General features: G+C 46.1%; 1 protein-coding gene across 1 annotated transcript; it reads left to right on the top strand.

Annotated features, from left to right (window-relative positions):
* Positions 1–4,919: 4,919 nt before the first annotated feature.
* Positions 4,920–9,306, top strand: PHALS_05279 (calcium-translocating p-type pmca-type; the record flags this gene model as incomplete). Its single annotated transcript, XM_024718980.1, has 2 exons — positions 4,920–5,011; positions 5,967–9,306. 2 exons carry the CDS (start codon positions 4,920–4,922, stop codon positions 9,304–9,306), a joined length of 3,432 nt encoding a protein of 1,143 aa, XP_024584325.1.
* Between the last annotated feature and the right edge of the window lie 1,626 nt (positions 9,307–10,932).

Below are 10,932 nucleotides of genomic sequence, written 5' to 3'. Positions count from 1 at the left end.
GAGTATGGACTCTGTGGCAGGCCTGACGAACGACTCGGCGACAGCACGGGCGCGGTGGACTTTGTGTACCGTTTGAGCAAGATGGCTAGTTCGCGGCAGTGCCGGATGCCATCGACGGTGTTGGTACAGCGACGCTGTTTTTTATCGTGTCTTTCGACAACATGGACTCCCGAGGACAATTGTCTTTGCAAGAGACCAGCGCTTCACTTGGAGTTTTGGCCGACAATCTTCAGGATGCTGGGCATCAAGTTGATTATGCCAACAGCGAACATCCGCAGACCGATAGTCAAAATGAGCGCGTGATCCGCGCCAATGAAAACGTCTTTCGTAGCGTCTCCGCTGAGACGCCGAGGCGCTGGGGCTCCATGCTGCCACTCGTAGCGTTTCCTTTGAACAATGTAGTGCATGCGTCTACGGCGTCTACACGCCGTTCTACGTGAGCGGGCGTCTTAATTCTTGCGTACCGCTGTCGCCGCAATCTCATAGATCAGGGATTGATGGGGAAGAGATAGCCGAGCGGCTAGCTGATGTCAGCCCTCTCACTGTGCGTGAAGTAGTCGATGACTCCTTGTCTACCCGACTGTGTATCCTACGCCACGTTCGCGATGCGATAGCTGATAGCTAAGCCATGCAGAAAAGATATGTAGACGAAAGCAGCGAAAGAAAGTTAAGAAACATTAAGGCAGGAGACCTGGTTTTTATTAAATGCTAAAATCCTTCCTACACATGCAGTCTCTGCTGTCTTTGAGACGAAGCTATGTCCACGGTTTTTTTGACCTTTTAAGGTCGTGGCCAATTGACGTCTTACGTATACGCTAAACCTTCCGAGAAGGATAAGCACCCACCCGGTGCTCTGTGTAGGATTTCTTAAGCCGGAACCCGGTGCAAGTGAACGCGGAAGCGTTGGCGCCGGGGCGGCGCTCACAAGAGATCGGCCACCCAGAAGCTGAACCAGCAACTGGCTTTGAACACGGGGTGCAACGATTTTCTTTTTCGACGGTGCTAGGAGCTTCGCCGTCGCACGAAGTGACGCATTCGTCTGCTCGACGGCTAGGATCCGCTCAAACAGAGCGCGATAGCGCTCAACATGAGGCAGTCGGTGCACGGAGTGCTCCAAGCTTTCGAGGTTTTCGCACAGTGGTATGCGACCTCTGCAAGATGCCCGGTGGAGTGCCGATGACGACGGACTTTTACCTCAAGAGCTCGAATAGCATCGCGAGTCACCGAACGGCGATCGGCTAAGTCGTCATCGTCCGCCGCCGACTCTTCTCGATGGGAATGGTGGCGTCCTCGATCACGTGGAACGCCTTGTGGGTCGACGTCGTCGACAGGGTCAAACTCAACATCTTGTGAAGTGGCGGTGATACCCAAACTCCGAGAGCTCGTGGGAGTTGAGGTGCCATTTTGGCAAGGCTGTCCAGCCGTCGTGGACGCTTATGATCAGAAGGATCATGACTCTCCACGTCTTCGTACGCTCCGTTGTTCACGGTAGTAGCCCGGGAAGCCGAAGGGGTCAAAAGCTGAGCTCAAGCTATGACCCTGAGATGCTGTAGTCGTAGTTACCTGTGTGAGAAACCACAGAACTTGCAGGAGTGTGATGAATCATTCCATGTGCCGCAAGGCAAAAATACGTAGGAAGTCGGTGTCTCGGATTGAGTTTGGTAAACTCAAATCAAGGATGACATTCTACACGCACGTACACTTTCTTGTGGCTCAGCTGTAAGTTAGACAGCGAGGAAAGGTTTTGATGCCGCTGCACCCATCCCTAAAGAGCTCCTCATCATCTGCGGCGGTTTCACCAGGGGCGAGCACCACAGGAATAGCCCGCATTGCGGGAACAGGAGCGCCTCCTTTTCAAGCGCGAAGTCAAGCGCAGTATCTATCCATCGGGATTTCTTGAGCTACCAAGAAGCGAGCTCGAAGATTTTTTTGTTGGTGAAGCTCAGCTTGTGTAGTGGTCGGGGGTCTGACTACTTAGATCCTAACGATCGAGTGATCGCGTCTTTCGCTTCAGTAGCGGAAAGTCGTATTCCACACGAGGGTCTAGGACCGAACGTGGATACGATCGCATGAGAGCGGCTCTATGGGCAGCCTCCAACTACTGCTCCCGTGCCTTGTCGAGTCGATCGGTAATAATACCACTTCCCTCAGAAGTCGAAAGGTCGGGAAATGGACACGGTGTCCGCAAGGTTCGAGCAAGGCCCACGTCGCGCCGTTGGCGCACCTCGCCCCCCTCTTCTTCCTAGCCTGGGAAAAAGTATCCGACTCGTATCCGACTTTCTCTAAATACTCGACGAGAAAATGCGGCGCCCGTGACGGACGCGGTGTGGTTCGCCTGGTTGCCGAGGGCTTGTGATGTGCTTCTTGTATAGTCGCGGACGTACTGTCCAGTGATGTATCGCGTGCAGAAGATGAATTAGAGCTCTGCCTGCGGCCGCCCTCTGAACCAGCTATTTTGCGTGTCATAGACACAGGGCTCATTGAGCGGAGAATGTTTAAAGATGCTCTGAAGGACGTAATGGTGTCTCAGACACGCGAGCCTCGTATGAGGCGACAGTTAGATGTGAATTGTGGATACTCACAATTTTGATGGGGAGGAGTGTAAAGGTTACCACGTACTCTAGTATGAAAGGGTGGGTCACACAAGCTGGTGTGACCGTACATTGGTCTGGATTACACGAGTTGGTGTAATCACACATGGTGTGGCTACACCGTAACAAGAAGTCACTACGTGGCAGAACTACCAGTAGTAATGCATATTTATTAATTTTTATATAAGTAAGGTATTGCTATATTACTTAATAAACCTACTTCTCGTAAGGTCTGTAGCCTTAGCTTAGCTTCCTCTAAGCAAAGAGCTTCGGCAGCCTCGCTGCAATGAGGGGCAGGTACGCTTATGGACAAGGGGCGAAGATAGTCTCCGAGCACAGTGGTTGCTCATTGTGAGCCCACATTGCGCAATGTCTAAAAGAGAACAGAAGGATGAACTTCAGTGTAGTTTACATAGTGGGGGGGGGTGTAGCGCGGTTGACACTGCATCATTCTGTACATCCTCCTGACACAGTCAAAGCAATCGTATTTGATACAATACAGTTCACTTGTACGAAACTCACATTTTACTTTTGCGTGGTAATTCGAAATATAGGAACTAAGGAGATTACGGAGCTGCAAATTCTAGGGTCTGAGGACTACGTGGTCTCCCGGTGGCATGTCAGAAAATGATGAGAGTCTTATGATGAGAAATAGTTGAACGTATTTATTGGGTATGATTAACAAAGTTTTATCGAATCCTTCTATAATTTAGATATCTCTTGAACAGCAGAGCAAGCAAGACTTCGTTAATTATGAGACTTTCGCTTCCGCTCCCGGTCAAAGCGTAGGAATATAGCATTATGTGTTTGTGAACGCGGGTTTTTCAAAGCAGAGCTTTCTTTGTGCCGAGTAGTAATGTGCATAACGACCCCGTTGCTTTGCTTGCGCAACTAATGGTACAGATTCGCAGTCTGGCTACACTTGCTGTACGCCAACTGGAAGACCGATCGGGTTTGTGGCGCCGGACACCGAATGCAGGAACTTGCATTGTATATTCTCGAAATATAATGTGATTTCTCTTGTACATGGCCTAGAATCTGGAGTCAATACAAAACAAATACAGCCGAAAGCGATGTTTAGTCATGTAATTGCTTAATGTTAAACATGATGCTAATTCTGCTTTTGCATCCACTCTGGAAATACCAAACGAACACTTTACAGGTGTCAATACAAGCACTTATCGCGTGTCAAATATTATAAGCGGAACGAACCCAGCTGCGTCTGATACTTGCTGGATTTTGCACTGTTCAACACTGAGATTTAAGCTGATACCTGTATCTCAGCAGAAAAACCGTTTTGTCATGCGCTAACAGTTTCGTTGTATTCTCAAATTTGTAGACTCAAAGTAATACTCGCCCCGCACATATGAAGGTGTAGGGCACAACAAACATAGACCAGGAGAGAGCGAGTTCTATTTATCGTTTTATCGCTCAGTGACAATCCAGTAAATTTCCAGTACCGTTTTGAGCATGGAGTCTACTAGCGTTAATAAAGTTTAACATAGGAAATATATCACCATTATCGTAAGGCTACTTTTGTATAATTACGTGGGTTTTGCGAGCGTCAAGAGTTTCATTTCTACTGCCGCTATTTCGCCTTTATCTTGTCGTTTCTGCTTCGGTTGGCCATCAGTGACTGAATAGCTTAAAAGAATTTAGAACTTAAACCGTTTGGACACAGCAGTTCTGCCAAAATTTGGAACTTCACTTTACTTAACGTTACCACCTTTGTATCAAGGAAAACAGCTTTGTATGTCCTGTTGATATATTGCTTTCGCGTTGGGTGTAAATAGCACCCGAGCTTACGTGTCGAGAAGTTATAAGCGATTGTCATGTTGCTTTGTTATTATTCTTCGAATTTACGGTTGCATCATTGCTTAAAGAATGTCTTCTTCTATTCTATACATCGTAAATGCTTTCATCAGAAATGTTGGGACTTAAGTCGTTTCAACTGAGATTTTTTGACACATTGAGAGATAATGAATTTGGTGCAAGATATCAGCGTTACGAAAGGAGATTTGCCCCGTAATCTGTCAAGTATACAGCTGATAAAATACTGACGTATAAATTATTGTGACTAATTTTTATATGAAAAATAGGACTGATTTCTGATGATTGTTTAGAAAGCTTGCTTGAAGTTTGCAATATTGAAGCCGCCCGTCGTAAAGTTACTTCGACATGCGTGGCTTAGATATTAGCTACTGGTTTCTTCACCAAAGAAATCTGTCTAGCCGCAATGATCTCCTGTTCTATGTGTCTCGCATTTACTGTCGAGAATAAGTCTTAAATTGGGTAAAAGAAGCAGCATTTTGCATCCAGAAAGTCAGCATGTTTGCATCATATTACCAACAGCGACCTACGCATGCTATGCACTCGAATCCCGACAAAGTGCTTACCGTATCTTGCGTGCCCACAGGAAAGTACTAACTATGTGTACAAAAAAATAAAGTTTTCTCGTTGCGAGTATATTTAAAAAGCGTCGGCGTACCTTCAATCGTCCAACAAACCTCTCGAATGTAAAAAACTTGCAGAAAGGCAGAAGATATGAGGTTCGAGGTAGCTACAGAACAAAAACCAGCCGCTACGATCAGACGACATGAAAAAGTGTGCAGCACACTTGAGAAGCATAGCGCCGAAAGCTACTTTAGTCCATGCTATTGGTCTTGCTTAACTTCATGTTTGGAGGTTGCACATGTTCTAAAGTCTAGATTTTCCTAGATATTTGCAAAAGACATAAATTTAGGCAAGTGTTACCAATCGAATGACACGTTCCGGTAGCTTTTCATAGGGTTCTGGCACCTAAACCTAGTGTATATACTCACAATTTTATAACATGAAACTCTGTACTTTTACCAACGATGTGCAAGCACGACTACAGTGCTACAAGTTGATAAAAGAGACTCTAAGTGACTTAAATAGGAATCGTAGCAAACTGCTTAGTGATCTCAACGTTTGCCTATAAGCATGACAAGAAATTGGTAGGATTCTTTCTGTCAGAAAAACCTTTATAAATAGTCTCTGTTATACTCAGCCAAAAAATCCATCTAAAAGCGTATACTAAGAGCATATCAGATGGGCAAGACTGTCTTTCGAGATCTAATTTCTTTTCAGAACGAATCTGCTTTCCAAAACCTCAGGTCACGATTTCTTGCCAGCGTATTTTGACCCCTTCACTACGCCATCCGTTCCAAAAGGTTCCTCGACCATCTTTGTCGGTAGTAATGATCATTGTCGCTAAACCACCAGTGCATTGCTGAACCAATTTACTGGCTGCACTTGGCTATACGATTGACCTTTCCGTCTGTGTGGCCCGTCTAGAACGTCTCTGGCTCTACACGAGCGACACATCAGGGAAACCGGTTGGTTGACAGTTAGGGCATTTCCAAACTCCCCACAACAGAGTCAAGTTCGCTTAGCTAAGACATTTTTAACGGCTAAAAACAGCTTGATCTTTTACCTGGGTCCTGATCTAAGTCACACTCCTTTTCGTCCTCTCTCGATCAAATCGAAAGGGACGATGGCTTCGTTTAAACTGGTCACGGGAGACCTTATTCGACTCGTCGAGACCCCGCATGAGAAGCAGCAAGATGTACTTGCTCGAATGGGCGGCCTTGAAGGTATTGCCAACGCACTGAACGTAGACCCACGTCAAGGTCTTGACTCAAACGACGCTGCTGACCTTGCGAAACGTGAAGAAAGTTTTGGCAAGAACTACGTTCCTCCTCCGAAGCCCAAGAGCTTTCTTGAACTCATGTGGGACGCCTTTCAGGACATTACTATCATTGTCTTGACCATTTCTGGATTCATTTCGATCATCTTATCGAGCACAGTGGGTGATCACCCAGAGACGGGGTGGGTCGAAGGCGCTTGTATTATTCTGGCTGTCGTCGTTGTCACGATTGTGACAGCTATGAATGACTATCAGAAAGAAGCACAGTTTCGTGTCTTAAATGCTGTTAAAGAAGATGAGAAAATCAAAGTGATTCGAAATGGCCAGCCGGAAGAAGTCAGTAAGTGGAGCCTCGTGGTCGGTGACATCGTTCGTGTTGACTTGGGTGATATTATACCGGCCGACGGTATCGTCTTTGATGAGAAGGAAATTAAAATGGACGAGAGTGCTATGACAGGCGAGTCGGATTTACTTAGTAAGAACGCTGAAAATCCATTCCTACTTTCGGGTACAAAGGTCATGGAAGGCGTTGGTAAAATGCTTGTTATATGTGTTGGGGAACATTCACAGGCTGGGATTATTAAAAGCCTGATCAATGGTAAACGTCCAGGTGCTGTCACCAGTGGAAGTGATAGCAAGATGAAGAAAAGCGTTGAGATTCCGGATGACCAAGTGTACATTGAGATTCAGACTCCGAAGAATGCTTCTACATTTGAAGAAGAAAAACCGCAGATTGAAGAGGAAGAGGATGAGAGTCAATCACCGTTGGAAGGCAAACTTTACAATTTAACAGTTCTCATTGGCAAACTTGGTACACTTGTGGCTCTGCTTGTGTTTATTATTATGTCTATTCGATTCTCAATTGACACATTTGGCCGTGACGACAAACCGTGGAAGAGTGGCTACATCAGCGACTATTTAAACTTTTTCATCATTGCCATCACCGTACTTGTAGTCGCAATTCCAGAGGGTTTGCCGCTTGCCGTGACAATTGCTCTTGCATATTCGGTTAAGAAAATGCTCCTTGACAACAATTTGGTCCGTCATCTTGATGCTTGTGAGACTATGGGCAGTGCGACGACTATTTGCTCGGATAAGACGGGCACACTGACAACAAATCGCATGACGGTGATGCAGCTATGGATTGGTGATGACGAGTATTCATCTGCGATAGACGGCATTGGCTCGCTTTCACACGCAACGAAGGAGGCACTTTGTGTTGGCATTGCGGTAAACTCAACGGCTGAAATTTTAGCTCCAAAGGTGGAGAATGGTCTGCCGGAGCACACTGGTAACAAAACTGAGTGCGCTTTACTGCAGTACATTCGTGACGGTGGTGTCGAATACCCTGAGATTCGTACTAACAATGAAGTTGTGCATATGCTAACGTTCAGCAGTGCGAAGAAGCGCATGTCGGTGGTTGTTCGGCGCACTGAAACGACGTGTCGTGTATACACCAAGGGTGCAACAGAGGTGGTGCTGGGCTTGTGCAAGGACATGCAGCGTGTGGACGGCTCGATTGAGGCTCTTAATGACGCACACAAGGCGAAGATTAGTGCGGAAGTGATTGAGAAGTACGCGTCCCAGGCGTATCGTACGTTGTGTTTGGCTTACCGTGACTTGGATGTTCCTGCTGAAGACATGATTGGTTGGTCTGATGAGGATGTTGAGACGAATTTAACTTGTGTGGCCATTGTGGGTATCGAGGATCCCGTTCGACCCGAAGTGCCTGGTGCTATTCAGCAGTGCTATCGCGCTGGTATCACGGTGCGAATGGTGACAGGCGACAACATCACGACGGCGCGCTCGATTGCCAGCAAGTGCGGTATCACGCAGCCTGGTGACGGTTCATTAGTGATGGATGGTCAAACGTTCCGTAGTCGTGTCTTAGATGCGCACGGTAGTATTATCCAGTCTGAATTTGACAAGATTTGGCCTATGCTTCGCGTCCTTGCTCGTTCTTCGCCCAAAGATAAGTACACGCTGGTGTCTGGCTTAATGCAAAGTAACGTTACCCCTCATGGTCCTCAAGTTGTTGCTGTCACCGGTGACGGTACGAATGATGCTCCGGCGCTGAAAAAGGCAAACGTGGGATTTGCTATGGGTATCAGCGGCACTGCTGTAGCTAAGGATGCATCAGATATTATTTTGATGGACGACAACTTTAACTCGATTGTAAGTGCAATCAAGTGGGGTCGCAACGTGTACGACTCTATTGCCAAGTTCTTACAGTTCCAGCTGACGGTCAATGTAGTTGCTATCTCACTGGCTTTCATTGGTGCTGTCGTACTAGAACAGTCTCCCCTGTCTGCTGTACAGATGCTTTGGGTCAATCTTATCATGGATTCCTTTGCGTCGCTGGCCCTTGCTACAGAGGAGCCTACGCCTTCTCTTCTTAACCGCAAGCCCTATCCAAAGACCGAGCCGTTGATCTCAAAGAAGATGAGCAAACATATCATTGGTCAGTCCATTTACCAGCTTGTTTTGCTGCTGGCGATCGTCTTCACGGGTGAGAAGTGGTTTAATATTCCTTCTGGTCGCCGTCCTGACCTTCCCGAAGAAGATAAAGATGACCCGACTGTCCACATGACCCTTGTGTTCAATGTGTTTGTATGGGCACAACTCTTTAATGAGCTCAATTGCCGCAAGATTCACGACGAGCTAAACATATTTGCCGGAATCACCAAGAATCGCGTCTTTTTGTACGTGTGCCTACTGCAGATCGTATTGCAGTACGTCATGGTACAACATACCGGAGACTGGTTCAAGTGCAAGCCGCTCAACCTTGAAGAGTGGCTACTCTCGATTGCCATGGGGTTTGGATCGCTTCCGCTTGGTTTGCTATTGCGCACCATCTCAGTCAAGAATGCTCCGAGCTGGATGGCCGTTTGCCGAGAGGTCGACACCGATGAAACGGGTAGAGTCAACAATGGTCGTGGTCAAGAGCTGTGGGTGCGTGGCTTTGCGCGTCTTCGTGCTCAGATTCGCGTGATCAAAGCGTTCCGGAAGGGACTTGAGACCAAACAGCTTATCAAGATGTATTGATCACTCTGTTTTTTTTGCTTGATTTTGTATTACTTCGACACAGTATTAATAGGATACCTACTAATATTACCCTTACTACAACACAGTAGTATCTTCATTCGATGATATCTCAGATTTTCATATGGGCATCAACACAGTAACTGTATCACGTCATCACTTAACGATCCCTTAAATCTGTGTCATTCAGTCTGTGCAATCTTAACTACGCTGTATAAAGCGCAGTACAGAGATTGCATTCTTTGTAAGTTTAATCTCCTCGGCATTCGCAGTTTATCGTTCATTACACAGCGGAAGTCGCTCTGAGAAGAAATTTTCCTCTCCCGGGACGCCCCTTAAGAATATTTCGACAACGTGTCGTTGAATGGACATCCAGACTCACATAGTAATAAATACTATAATAAATAGTATAATAGAAATAAATATTATAATAAATAGTATAATAGAAATAAATACTATGATAAATAGTATAATATTAATAGTAAATGTCCATTCAACGACACGTTGTCGAAATATTCTTTAGGATTCATCATTTTAGATGACAAACTACGTGCAACGAGATTACTGTGCAACTTACCCAGAGAACACTTTGACTCAAAATGCGTTCCTGGGGAAATTAAACGCTATTTCCAATTATAAAGTACCTTAAAATAGGTGTTGCTGCTACTGTATTTCGAATTACAAAATTACAAAAGTGTAATGTGAATGTTGCACAGCAGCCCCTTCACGCCTATGCGTGCGAGTCTTCTGCTCACACGAGACTAGACGAGCGCTAAAGATCGCTTCCTTATCCCACAAATTATATATGAACTATCTGGGGTACCGCCTGCGCTTCGAGCTGCAGCCGCTGGAAGAGTTTGTATTTGATTATATGGAATGTATAAAATGCTTGTGAAAGCGTTAAAATCACTGAACTCAACTTGCGCACTCATTGAGAAATATTAGCCGTCTCCCGCGTCTCAAGATTTAAAAGCCAGCTAAAATGAAGCAGATGCCGGACTACTAGGCATCGATTATTGCTTGACTTCACGAAGAGAAAAAGCACATCGCGGACGTTTATTTAAAACCTCTTTGCCTTCATCTCTTGCTTTTACCAGCCCAATAAACTTTAAAATAGTTCTTACTGCTGTCGAGCATTCCCCACCTGTCAGCGAGATCCGCGCTGCAACGGGCGACACTTCCTCTTCGTCAAGAGAAATAAAGGTCGAGACTGCGCAGGCCGTAAAAAACACTGCCGGTGAAAAATTGCCAAATGAGACATATACTTTTTAAGATACAAAAAGCACCCTGGTTTACTCACCGGTTTCTTTGCTCGTCAAGCAGCAACGACCGCTCCGTGACTATCTGTCGTGAGGTGGTGCCAGGTCTAAGGTCTAACTATTCGATAGGTCCGGCATCCGTCCAAAATCGAGACGGAGGGCATTTCTTTCTGAGCTACGCGTGGTCAAAGATGCCGACGCATGCGGCGAGAGGTTAACGCGTTGGAACATTTTGGACGTACGCACGTATGTGCGTACACACTTACTCATATTGGGCCACAAGTCATACAGCTTTTCCCGGCGATAAACATTCAAAGGGTATATTGTGACTTGTTTTGTAATCTGTATGTGGGGTGGTAGCACTACGAGC

The sequence above is a fragment of the Plasmopara halstedii genome (genome assembly GCF_900000015.1).
Source record: "Plasmopara halstedii genome assembly, contig: Scaffold_2892, whole genome shotgun sequence".
Lineage (NCBI taxonomy): Eukaryota > Oomycota > Peronosporomycetes > Peronosporales > Peronosporaceae > Plasmopara > Plasmopara halstedii.
Note: the sequence above shows the minus strand (reverse complement) of the source record. Positions and strands in the feature narration are given on the sequence as shown.